This window comes from Leptonychotes weddellii, chromosome 3 (genome assembly GCF_054177405.1).
Source record: "Leptonychotes weddellii isolate Sample4059 chromosome 3, ASM5417740v2, whole genome shotgun sequence".
Classification (NCBI taxonomy): Eukaryota; Metazoa; Chordata; class Mammalia; order Carnivora; family Phocidae; genus Leptonychotes; species Leptonychotes weddellii.
The window spans coordinates 119,780,833-119,794,508 of NC_138371.1; the positions used below are offsets into that span (position 1 = coordinate 119,780,833).

General features: G+C 45.7%; 1 protein-coding gene across 1 annotated transcript in view; it reads left to right on the forward strand.

The window, feature by feature from the left end:
- DHRS12 (dehydrogenase/reductase 12) overlaps nucleotides 1-13,676 on the forward strand; it is a 43,627-nt gene that overhangs the window by 21,398 nt on the left and 8,553 nt on the right. Inside the window, 2 exon segments of the mRNA XM_081815503.1 lie at nucleotides 1,143-1,215; nucleotides 12,473-12,481. Of these exon segments, the coding sequence (XP_081671629.1) occupies nucleotides 1,143-1,215; nucleotides 12,473-12,481 (82 nt within the window).

Here is a 13,676-nt window from a genome sequence, read left to right on the forward strand (position 1 = left end):
ATCTGTATTCCTAAGCTCTGTAGATTTGGGTATGTGTGTATTAAAATTAGGGGTTCTGGGAAAAATAAAAATAAAAAGTTTGCTCCAAAAGAATGCCTGCTGCAGACAAGCAAACCTTTTAGTAACACAGTGTGGAACTCAGAGAGCCGGGAGGACTCAGGTGGGATGGTACGTGTCTGCCCCTCCCAGATGCTCTGCATTGAGCCGAGCTGCTTTTCTATCTGAACAGCTTCTGATGTGCTCCAAAATGCCCATTTGGGCCAAGGTCTGGTCTTGCACTGTCTAGTATGGCTAGGGAGCATTGGAAGTGTAGCTAGTCCTAACTGAAGTGTGCTGTAAGGGTAAGAATGAGTCAATTTCAAAGACTTGGTCTGAAAAAAAAAAAAAAGTAAACCATCTCATTAAGATTTTTCTAATGATTGCATGTTGAAATGATACTATTTTGAATATACTGAGTTCAATAAAATATATTATTAACATTTACCTGCTTCTTTTTTTCTTAAGATTTTATTTATTTATTTGACAGAGACACAGCGAGAGAGGGAGCACAAGCAGGGAGAGTGGGAGAGGGAGAAGCAGGCTTCCCGCCGAGCAGGGAGCCCGATGCGGGGCTTGATGCGGGGCTCGATGCGGGGCTTGATCCCAGGACCCTGGGATCATGACCTAAGCCAAAGGTAGACGCTTAATGACTGAGCCACCCAGGTGCCCCCTTCCCCTTTTTAAAGATTTTATTTATTTGAGAGAGAGTGAGCAAGTCAGATAGCGAGCAAGCGAGAAAGAGAGAACACAAGCAGGGGGAGAGGGATTACCTGCTTCTTTTTCTTTTTAATGCAGCTACTTTTGAGAAAAATTACATATTTCTATTGGACAGCTCTGGTCTAGGTGCAATCCCAGAGCACCTTACTGAGGATTCAGTTGCCCAGACAACCCCTTGTCATCAGAGATCTCTGCACAGTTCTGTGGCTGAGCTTTCTGCACAAGTGGCGTTTTCCTGGAAGGGGTCTGACGTGAAGGGACAGTTGAGCACAATTATTGTCATCACTTGGATATGGGACTGGTGGTGGCCATGGAGGTGTGGAGTTTGGAAATGGGTCTTTTGGCCCTGGTTGCCTTTCTTTTGAAAGGGGAACTGTGGTCTCTAGATCAATAATGCAGGGTGTGTGGTCAATAAGACAGAGCTCACTGGAGACGGACTTGAAAAACACTTTGCTACCTGTACCCTGGGAGAGTATGAGCAGTTTTCTTGTTTGTATTTAGCAAAATAAACAGAGACCTAGATGATACCATAGAAGCATCAGAAACACATCAGTCAACTTTTTGGATTCTTGGTCCTTAGCATGATTGTGTTTGCATCCTTCACTGCATTAAATTTTCTTCATAAGACGCTCTTTTCAAAAAAAAAAAAAAAAAAAACACTCTTTTCATGATTTTTTTTTTATAATATGTGTTAGTGCCGGAAATACTTAGCATTGTTGAAGCATTTTTTTTCCAGGAAGCTCAAGGCTCATTATAGATGTTATTTTGGTGAGGAGCGCTGGTTCATCCCAGGTGGAGTGTACAAATATAAAACCAGCAGCTAAGGGAGCTTCCAGCCAGGGCTGAGGAAGGTATAACCATGAGGCAAGAAGATGGATTGAAAAGGGCATTCAGTTAGAACACAGGACACCTGGATTCTGGTTCCCATTCTGTAATAACAGGTTCACTCATTTTATGCCAGCCCAGTGGTTCTCAAAGTAGGGTTCCTGGACCAGCAGCATCAGCATTACTGGGGAACTTGGTAGGGTCTCTCCCCCAGATCTACTGAAACCAAAACTCTGGGATGGGCCCAAGAAATCTGTTTTAACAAGCCCTCCAGATGATTCTGACGTCCATTAACATTTAGAGAACCAATGTACCAGGCTTTTAATGTCTTTGAATTTTCTCCTTCTTGAACCAAGGAGTCTGGAGTAAATTCTCTTGGTGCCTTTCAGCTTGGAGATGCCACGAATATGAGCTTCTCTCCAGTATCTATACCATTTCCTCACTCTAAGTTAAGCTTTTAATGAGGCATTTTAATTAAATCTTGTCCTAAATCACAAGATGGCTGGGTGGGGTTCGTGTGGTTGTTGGGGGTCACCGAGGGCATCCATTAATAGCAACCTTCTTCCCACCCAAGAACTGAACAAACTGAGGAGTGAGACAGTGGAGTAATAGCTGAAAACCAGCGTGTCACTGTTGTTACTGATGAGGCTAGTTGAAGGGTGTGGTGCAGTGTGAGAGCCAAATGGGTTTCCTAATATCACAGCCAAGAGCTAGACAGACTCACTCACCTTGTTAGAGCTGGCCGGCCCAGGACAGACACCACCTCCTCCTCCCAGGAGAGGAGAAGAGCGGGGAGCAGAGCTGAGCATGCCCAGTTTATTGCTCCCAAATATGCTATTTTTTAAAAAAGATTTCATTTATTTATTTGAGAGAGAGAGAGACAGAGATAGTGAGAGATAGTGAGAGGGAACACGAGCAGGGAGGAGAGGGAGAAGCAGGCTCCACACTGAGCAGAGAGCCCAACGCGGGACTCGATCCCAGGACCCTGGGATCATGACCTGAGCCGAAGGCAGATGCTTAACCGACTGAGCCACCCAGGCTCCCCAGCTCCCAAATAGACTAAATTAATTATTGATAATGGCTCCACCTCTCCTGGATTGAGGGAAGAAGGGGCTGAGGGAGGGCAGAATCGTACTCATCACACTCTCTCCATGAGGAAGGAAACAGTGGGAGTGGGGAAGGACCTTTCTCCCCAGTGGTTAGATTGCTCTTCTTTTCTTTTTTTCTCTTTTAACAAATACCCAGAAGCTTGCTATGAAATGGTGCAGGTTTAATACAAAATATTTTCATCTTTGATTTTGTTCCAAATGTCTTTGCCCCAAGCACCAAACCCAAATATGGGGTCGAGTTGCCTTATAACTTTATAGGCCGGCAAAGCCTCCTAGAGCCACACAGCTGACCTCCACGTGGGTTCTCAGCAGGACCAGCTTCATGGTTTGTGGGGCCCAGTGTTGAGCAAACATACGGGGCCCCGTACTCAAAAATTATTTTAAGAATTACAATGTACTGACAACAGAGCATTAACCTGCTGCTCACCCACCCCCCACCCGCCCTCCATCCGACAGAACTCCGCTGGGCACTGACTGCGTGCTGGGCATCAGGAGTGTTGTGCACACATCACGCGTCATTTAACCCTGGTGAGCATCCTGGGGTGGAGGTGTTCTTACCTCTGCATCCCAGATGAAGATACTGGGGCTGAGAGACATTGAATCACTTGCCCAAGATCAAGTGGAGGAGCCAGGATTTGAACCCAAGTCCGTCTGCCTCTGGAGCGCGTTACCAGGATACAGTTCTACCACCAGTGACCTTGCCACCCCGCCGTGTTACAGTGAAATGCAGGGTGCTAAGGAGCCCTGGGCGGGGGGAGTGAGCAGCCCTGCCCGGCGGAGGACGGGCAGGGCTGGGGCACCATTTGGAGGGCCGGCTGGGACTCTGCCTTTACGGAGTCTGTGTCAGGTGTCACAATCTTTTTTTTTTTTTTTTTAAAGATTTTATTTATTTATTTGAGAGAGAGAATGAGATAGAGCATGAGAGGGGGGAGGGTCAGAGGGAGAAGCAGACTCCCTGCTGAGCAGGGAGCCCGATGCGGGACTCGATCCTGGGACTCCAGGATCACGACCTGAGCCGAAGGCAGTCGCTTAACCAACTGGAGCCACCCAGGCACCCAGGTGTCACAATCTTAAGGGGACTGCCTTTTTGATTATACAGCTGGTGCTGTTGTACTTTTGTACGGCTCCGGTCTGCTTCTAAGGACCTTGATATCTCTTCATTTTCATTTCCTATTTGTGTGAGAAACATTGTATTGATCTTCCCAACCTCTCTGAGAAGCATAATAATTCTCATGCTCTGCTATTTATTCATCCTCTCCAGAGTGGAAGACAGAGTGCATTACACAAAGCAGCAGGATCATGACAGAGGGGGCAGCTGAAAGTGGAGAGGTGAAGATATTGTCATTCTTAAGCAGGTCCAGAGCCAAAGGAACAACCCAGACCTCTGAGTCCTAGAAACTGCTGGCTGCCTTTCTAATATGAAACATGTTTTCCCGGCCCAATTATGTAATGTGGGATGGGTTGTTTTCTATTTTCCTAGATTCAGTTGGGCCTCTAGAAACATTTCCAATCTGCAGCCAAACACCAGTGGGTTCCCGACACTGAGGACAGGACAACACCAGGACTTGCAGAATCTATAACCAGATCCTAAGGATTTGGAAGCCAGAGGATTGGTTAAATGCAAGATACGATCAGAGCCCACACCTGCATGTGGCCACTTGTGGAGACATCATAGTATATGAATTAGACAAAGTTCGGAAATAATTCCCCTTAACCTGTTGTGGGGCTAGGTGGGGTACGGAGAGATCTTCATAGTTTACCCTTCAGTGGAACAAAATGAGCTGCTCTGGGTAGATCTGTGGGTGGATGCCCTATGAAGACAGATTCTGTTTGGTTGCTGCGTTCACCACTGTGTTTTGGGTGTTCTCAAACCATAGACACTTTGCCTGTTAGCATGCAGTGGTATTAGGCGTCTGTACGGAGGGAAGACAGATGGGAGGGGAGGGGAGGCTGCGCTAAGTGCTCTGTTGGCAGCCTGCCACAGCCCGAGCATTAGCGGATTAAACCCACCACATCTTAGCCTCGCTCCCACCCCAGGACACACGACCAGGACACTGAGTCTACCTCCTCCAGGACAGCTGCGTCATCAACTTGTTGACTGTAATAAACAGGCACTGGTGCCTTAGCTCTTTGGCAGAGGGTGGGGAAGTTCAGTGTAGGTCATTCTGGAAGGACGCACATCAGTGTACAGTAAGTGTTCCGTTGCTTGATGTTCTGTGATTTGGAGATTTGGAGTTCTCTGCTCACTGGCATCTCCCCACACCCAGGGAAAACTGCTATTTAAGGCAGGGACTCAAGGTCCAGAAACATCATCATCATCATCATCATCATAAATAGCACACGCTGAGCACTTTCAATGTACTAGGGGTTGCACGAAGTATTTTGGGTGGGGGGCCTCATTCAATCCTCATTAACAGCTTTACAGATTTTCCAGACAAGGGAACTGAGAGTCAGAAGTGCTCAGAAACCAGAGTCTATGACTCACTTTACTGAATGAAGGACAACTAAAATATAGTTGGTGCATTTTTTTAGTGCAGGGTCGTATCTCTCAGTTATTGCTACATAACAAACAACTCTAATACTCAGAGACATGCGATAACAAGCATGTGTTTTTTGCTGACTCTTCTGCAGGTCTGCTGGGCTCATCTCAGCTGGGTTTAGCAGGGTGTTTCAAAGCACCAGGTTGGAGCCAGAGTATGTTCCAAATGTCTCACATCTTCCTTGGACCAGTAGGCTGACCAGGGTATGTTCCCATGGCGATTGCAGAGGTCCAAGTGTGCAAGTACATTTCAAGCCCCTGCTGGCTTCACATCTGCTAACATCCAACTGGCCAATGCAAGTCACTTCATAGAGCCCCAAACCAGAAGCCAGGGAGCATACTCCTCCCACAGACGTGGGGAAGAGAGGGTGAATATTGTTGACAATAATCTTCCACAACATCTGTTTTATTACATTCTAATTCTTTGGAAATAGGTGATCTGAGCTTGATGTGGTAACTATTTATTAACCAAAATATTTAGTTAACAAAACACTTTATTTGTTCGATAAACGTGCAGAGATCCCCTACTATATGCCAGACACTGTGGTCAGTGATGAGGACTCAGAAATGGAAGGGACTCCTGGTCTAGTGGGAGAATTAGACACATAAACGATTTCGGTAAGCTCTCTTTTCATCCATGAAGGGATCTAGGGTGCAAAGCCTCAGAGGAAAGCAAAGAACAGTTCTTCCAGGGTATAATGTTTCCTCAGACACTGTGTGTGTTTAGTACCAGGAATTCTTGTCAATAATCTTTACCCTGAGCTTTACCATGCGCCATTTTGCTTCAAAGACCTCCTTCCAGCTCACAAGCCGTCAAGCTTCCCAGAGAGGCACAGAATTTGGGAAATAGTTAAGTACTGTAGAAATGTCAGCTAGTATTGTGTTAACATCCAAACCCCTTAACTTGGAATTGAAGTCCTTTATTGTCGTACCTCACCTACCTGCCCAAATTTCCTACTTTTTTCCCTACGTGGATCCTTTACCAGTCAGCCCATTATTTTTGGAATGTGCCACTAACAGTTACTCTCCATGCTTTTGTCCCTGCTGCTCCTCTGCCTGGAATGTCCTCCACTTGGTTAACTTCTACTTCTCCTCCATGATTCAACTGGGCACACCCCCAATGCGGAGCTTAGTCAGGTGCCCCTCCTTTCAGCTCCCAGAGTACCCTCCGTGAGCTTGTTGCCTCACATTAGGAATTACCTGTTGACAGGTTGGTTTCTTGCACAGAGCAGGGATCCTCGAGGGCCCATGCCGCCTGGCCACTAGGAGGCACTCAATCTGTGTTGGCTGAACAGTAGTCCAGGTGCTCCACCCCTTTAGGACTCTCCACACCTCCCGTTCCTATTCTGTAAAATGTGGATAATGATACTTTTATAGGCTAGGTGTTAGGATTAAAGAAAGGATTGTAAGTTATTTACCCAAAGGAAATCACTCACATTCACACAAAAACAGGCACGTGAATGCTTAAGCTGCTTTATTTTTATTCATAGTCACCCCAAACTAGAAACAACCCAGATGTCCTTCAGCTGGTGAATAGATAAACTGCGGTCCTTCCACACAACGGAATGCTATTCGGCAATAAAAAGGAACAAAGTATTGATGTAGGCAACAATGTGGATGAATCTTGAATGAACTGACAAAAGTCAAGCCAGACCTGAAAGGGTACATACTGTATGATTCCATTTACATGACATTCTGGGAAAGGCGAACCTATAGGGACTGAGAACAAACCCATCAGTGATTGCAGGGTGCTTGGGGTGGAAGGAGGGATGACTATGAAGGGAATGGGTGACCGTGAGGAAATATTTGGGATGAAGAAACTGTTCTGAATCATGCCATAGTCTAATGCATTTACTCAACGCTGTGCATTTACAAAAACTCACAACTGTACACACACACACAGATGCAGAGTTTTACTGTGTGTAAAAAAGTATAAACATACAGTTGACCCTAGAACAACATAGGTTCAAACTGCACTGGTCTACTTATACGTGGATGTTTTTCAATAGCTACAGTACTATAAAGGCACTTTCTCTTCCTTATGCTCTTCTTAATAATGTGTTCTTTTTTCTAACTTACTTAATTATTAGAATATAGCATATGATATATATTTAAATACGTGTTATTTGATTGTTTATATTATTAGTTAAGTCTTCCGGACAATAGTAGGCTATTAGTAGTTAAGTTTTGGGGGGGTCAAAATTATACACAGCTTTTTTTTTTTTTTGAAGAATTTACTTATTTATTTTAGAGAGGCAGGGAGAGGGAGAGAGAGAGAGAATCCCAAGCAAACTCTGTACTGAGCAGAGCCCGATGAGGGGCTTGATCTCACGACCCTGAGATCATGATCTGAGCTGAAATCAAGAGTCGGACACTTAACCAACTGAGCCACCCAGATGTCCCTATACACAGATTTTTGACTGCATGGGGGGGTTGGTGCCCCTGACCCTGTGTTGTTCAAGGGTCAACTATGTGTGTATGTGTGTGTGTGTTTTTTTATATATGAAAGAAAAAAGAAAGAAAAGCATGTAACTTTCAGCACAATGTCTGGCATGTAGTAAGTCCATTTCTTAGTGAGAAGCAGATTATTACGGTTGTTTTTTGGTGCCTTTTCTTAGTAATCAGTGAGCTCCTAGAAGGGGAGGACTGTATTTTCTTCAGCTTTGAGTGCAGATCACCCCACACATGCCTGATAGTAGCAGGTGTTCAGAAGTATCAGTTGGTGAGGAATAAATGCAGAGGCACCTTTCAGGCTGTGCTGTGCAGAGGTGGGGGGGTCACTTCCTGGCCCACCTGCTCCAAGGACCGTGGGGTGCACAATGGCTGGTGAAGGATTAAACAGCAACCTTTCAGTCTAGGAGAGCCTCTTAACCCCAAATTTTATGTTTCCTGAGAGCCCATATCGTTCTGGGCAAAATCGGGAAGGGGACAGTAGTCCCAAAAGATGACCAGCCAGCCCCAGTGCTTATTGGGGTTCCTATTGTTCCTCCACTCTCATCATTATCCTAGAATTTTCTCTGCACTGCCTTTCCCCTAAGAAGCCACTGAAAAGGAAGGAGAGAGGAGGATGGAGAAGAAGAGGGCCACCATCCAGCTACATCAGAGGTCTCCCTGAGGTTTCCTTTTACCATTTTGGAGTCTGGACTCCAAGGTGCCCAGACTCTTCTGATCTCTTCAGAAAATCAAATGAATGGATTCTAGAGTATTATCTAGGCCCCAGCAAGGCCAGTATGGTCTCAGCATTATTCCACATTCTGGACCATTCTCAGTTCCCTCCCTTATTTCTCCTCTCTCCCCTCCCTCTAAACATCTGTCTCTTTTCTCTCATTCCCTTAGGCCAACACTACTTGCTGGGTCCCAGCTCACAGCTAAGGAAACCAAGGGATCTGTTCTCACCTTAGCAGGTGCCATCTTAGGACTTGTATGTGGGGGTGAGGTATGGGAGGAGGCATTTATTCAAGATCACCTTTTTTTTCTGATGAGTATTCACTTAAAAAGTGGGGAAATAAAAATATATGAGAGTAATAAAAAAAACCCCTGTAATTCCATCATTAAGAAATAACCACTGGTAACATTTTTGGTCTATTTTCTTTAAGCCTTTTTCTATGCATGTCCCCTACTCTCATCTGGAACCACACTGTATATATCATTCTGAGTCTTATGTTTTCCCACTTAACATTATATTTTAAATGTTTTCTCACATCATGTAATATCCTTTAAAATGTTACTTCTATTTAGAATGAGTCTATTGGATGAATGTTCCATAATTTATTTAATTAACCCCCTATTGTGGGATATTTAGCTTGTTTCCAACTTCTCACTATTGAAAATGACTCCGTGATAAATTCTTTTGTACATATATTTTTGTTTACATCTTTGGTTATTGCCTTAGGATGGGTCCCTAGTTGTGAAATTACAGAGACCTAGTGTGTGAGCATTTTTAAGACTTTGATATATATTAACCAAATTACTCTCCAGAAAAACTGTAGCAGTTTATATTCCCACCAGCACTGGAAGTGCTTATTTTTTTACTTCCTATTGTTCTCAAGTGAATGATCTTTGCAAAACTGTTGGATGAGATATGACATCTTATTTTCCTTTGCATTTCTTTGGTTGCTAGTGATATTGAAGTTGGTGGTGTTGGTGGTAGTTTATTGGCCATTTGTATTTCTTTTGCTAATTGCCTGTTCATGTCCCTTGCCCATTTTTCTATTGAGATCGTTATCTCTTAAAATTGCCTTATAAACCTTCTTTGGCACATTTACTGCAAGTCCTCCCCCCACCCCAGTTTGGCAAATTCTTTTTTAGTTTTGTTTTTGATGTTTCGGTTTGCCACACAGAAGTTTACATTTTTTATGTAGTCAGGCTGAATATTTATCATTAAGACTGATTTATCACTTTTATGATCAAAAAAATCCCTTGTTATTCGAAATAATTACATTCCCCCCTATTTTCTTATAACATTTTCTTAGCTTTTTAATGCATCTGGAAGTCACTTTTGAATAGGGTAGGTAAGGAGCCTTTCTTTTTATTTCTTTCTCTTTTATGCTCTCTCCCTTATATTCTTTTTTTTAAAGATTTATTTATTTGAGAGAGAGAGAGAGTGTGTGTGTGTGTGTGTGAGCATGGGGGGAGGTGCAGAGGGAGAGACAGAGAAAGAGAATCTCAAGCAGACTCCCCACTGAGCAGGGAGCCTGACACGGGTCATGATCCCAGAACTCTGAGATCATGACCTGAGCCAAAATCAAGAGTCAGATGCTTAACTGACTGTGCCACCCAGGTGCCCCCTCCCTTGTATTCTTAATAAACAGTGTCACACAGCACTGCTTATTTATTGCGTATGCTTTCCTTTCTTTTGAGTTGTGATGCCGTCTTTATTGTATACCAAATTCTCATTAAGTTGCTTCTCTTTCTTTTTTTTTTTTAAGATGTTATTTATTTGACAGAGAGAGACACAGCGAGAGAGGGAACACAAGCAGGGGGAGTGGGAGAGGGAGAAGCAGGCTTCCCGCAGAGCAGGGAGCCCGATGCGGGGCTCGATCCCAGGACCCTGGGATCATGACCTGAGCCGAAGGCAGACGCTTAACGACTGAGCCACCCAGGCGCCCCAAGTTGCTTCTCTTTCTGAGCTCTAGTCTGTTCCACTGATCTATTAATTATTATGTCAAGACCACACTATTCTAATTATTCACAGTACATTTTAATATCTTCTAGGGCAAGCCCCAGCTCATTACTTGTCTCATCCTTAAGATATTTTAACCCACAGGATTGGTAGGTTAGGGTGAGGAGGCAGATTTTACACAACAGGGGAGATGGGTGGGGTCTGAAGCTCTTGAAATCACAAATAGGATCACCCCCACCTCCACCACCCACATTCAGAAGGATTCTGGAGCCATGGGTGAGGCTCTGGGGAGTTCTGTCTGGCCCTTCTAAGGAGAAAGAATGAATGAATCCAAAAGTTTGAGATCTTTGCCCATTGGCTTTTGGTTTCCTGCCAGCCAGTGAGGCTGCTTTGGATGAGGCACAAAACCCTCCCAGAGTTGAGCTCCTAGCCACGTTGTTCCTGGGCCTCCCTACCTGCCCCAGGGGTGGGGTCTGGGCTGCTGTGGCACTCAGGGCAGGGCTGAGCTCTCTCTGGGCTCTGCTGGGACTGCTCCTCTGGTCTCCCTGCCCCAGTCTGGAAAGTCAGTGGTGTGCCTGGAACTCCTCCTGGCCTGTGGGCCGAGGGCCCACCTGGCTGGGATTCAGCAGGTGTTTTTAAAGAAGTGTTACTCATAGCAGTTCTATCTGGCCCTCATTTGGGGGAATTTTAAAAACAAAATCCCAATTAAGCACCTTCATGCTTTTAATGAGCAGAGACCCCAGTGCCCACATAGGTTCTCCCTGCTGTAAAGCAGGTGCTCTCATTGTGTCCCAAGAGTGGCAGGCAAGAGCCTCCCTCATATGTGACAGCAGGGAGCAAATTCAGTCATCTTGCTCCAGAAACACTGGTTTTGCTGGTGCACCATGAGGGTTGGACTTTGGATGGCCTGGGGAGGATGAGGAAGCCACAGCATTTTAACACTTGTGTGAGTGACATGGAGTCAGGGCAACTGACCAGGGCTTGCCCCTCCCCCATCAGGTGGATCCTTCCCATTAGCATTCATAAATGTCCATTTCCTTGTCTAAAAACAACAAGAGCAATAACTTTGCTACACTCCACCTTACGGTGACTAGCAGTCTGGATTTCCCCAGGACTAAGTGGATTCCCAGCATGGAGGACTTTTAGTGACAACACTAGGGGAGTCCTGGGCGAGCTGGGATGAGTCCCTGCTCCACACCCTGCTCTGTCTTCCTCCTCTCCTTCCCAGCTGGTTTCTATCTTCCCTTCCTCACTTCCTGCTCACTCTGCAACCACTCCATCCTGGTTTTCTCCCCAACCATTGGCGACTCTTGCTAAGGTCCCCTGTGACCCTTGTGTTGCCTCCATTCTCAGCCCTCCTGACCCCCAGCAGCACTTGACATGGGTGTCCGGACTCCCGGGGAGCGCGGTCTGCATAGGCCCTGTGCTTCCACTCTTGAGTCATGGCTCCTCCTGTCCCTGCTCCGTCTTCTTCAAGCTCCAGAGCTGGCGTGACCTGGAAAGACCGTAGTCCCACCCAGCCCAGTCCTGGCCTCCTCCCTTATCCCCCTGCTCTCTGTGAGGATCTCACCCCTGCCTGCAGCCCCACATGCCTGCCATCATTGGCTCTGGCTGCCCAGAGGTCTCCATGTAGCCCTGGTCTCTCTTCTGAGCTCCAAGTTCATATCTCAAATGCCTTCTACTTAGCTTGTCCAAACTTCGGCTCTCGATCTTCCTCACCGATCTGCTCCTCCTCTAGTTGAGCCCACCTCAGTAGATGGCATGACTGTGCACCCACCCACTCATCCTTGGCGCCTCCCCTTCCTCACCTCCTGTACGTAGTTTATCTGAAGCGGCCTCTGTCACATGCTTTCAGCCTGTCTGCTTCTCTTTATGTCGACACTAGCACTACCCAAGCACCCCGGTCCCTGCGACAGAATGTGTAAACTAGGGCTCTCGGTGCCCTCTCCTGCCCCCACACCCCCGTGGCTTCCTCCACAAAGCTGACAGAGTGATCCTTAAAAATGCAAATTTGCTTCCTTCTGCTTGAAATCAGCCCTTGGTGTCATGAAATCTTGATGTCACTGGCATTGACCTTCCAGCCTCACCCAGCCCCACTCTCCGCCTTGCTCACAGCTTCAGCCACCCTCGGTTGAGCCTCTTTGCCCAGATTGTGCTCCACACCTGGAACACCCTCCTCCCTGTCCCAACCCCCCCCTCCCACCCTTTCCACTTCTTCTCTGCCTCTCCTCTAAATCTTAGATGCCACCTCATTGCTAATGTGGGCCCCCATTCCACCCCCATGTGCTCATAACAGTGTGCACACACTCTTCCATCATGGTACTTACCTGAACAGTGAGTGTGGGTTAATTACGTAACAACCTGCTTAATGCCTATCCATGCCGGGAGAATGCATGGGGGCAGGGGGCCTCACAGTACCCCTCATCCTTAGCACCGGGGCTGGCATTTAGCAGGCCCTTGATAAACACTTGCTGAATGAATGGAACTGGATAGGGAGGATGAGTTGAGGTTGGGGGCAAAGGGAAAAATCTGACTCCCCCTCACCGCTGTCTGACCCCAAACCAAGAATACTGCATAAGAAGCTGATGACTCAGATGCTTCCTAATGCCTCATTTTCTGTGGGAACCTGTGTTGCTGGCCTCCCCAGGTGATATGATCTTGGAAACGGTCTCTATATACCTTGTAAGGTCAGTGTGTGAGTCTCCCACGATCCCTATGGGATGTTCTGTTACTGCACACATGGAGAAGTACCAAATGGGATTCCCCAGTGCAGGTGTCTGCTCCTTTAAGATCTACACCAGTAACTTTCCAGAGCCAGAGTGACAGTTCTTTCAAGCTGGCTTTGAAGGTATCTGAATAGAAATACCCCTCAGTTGTCTTATGCTAAAATGTAAAATTTACAATATATTTTTCTCATCAAGCAATATTTAATGCTATTCAAATATACTAAACTCAAGATATTTTATGATTTTAGGAGCACCACGGATTTTTTTGTTGGGATATAATTGACATAGAACATTATGTTAGTTTCAAGTTTAATGAATTTAATATTTGGCTAGGAATGTGGTTTTCATAATGCTTTAAGAGAGCTGCACATCTCTCTCTTTCAGCATCACCCGGACATGACACAGTTTTACCTCCCTTCCTAATTAGCTTATAGAGAGAGATTTGCTTCAAGTTATGCACCCATGTAATAAAGGTCCTTGTTGCCATATTTAGAAGACTGTGTCCAACATAAATTCCACTCCCAAATCTCTTTCTTATAATGAACCTCCATCAACATAATGAGTTCCTTGGAAGGAAGACATTGTGTAAATTAAAAATA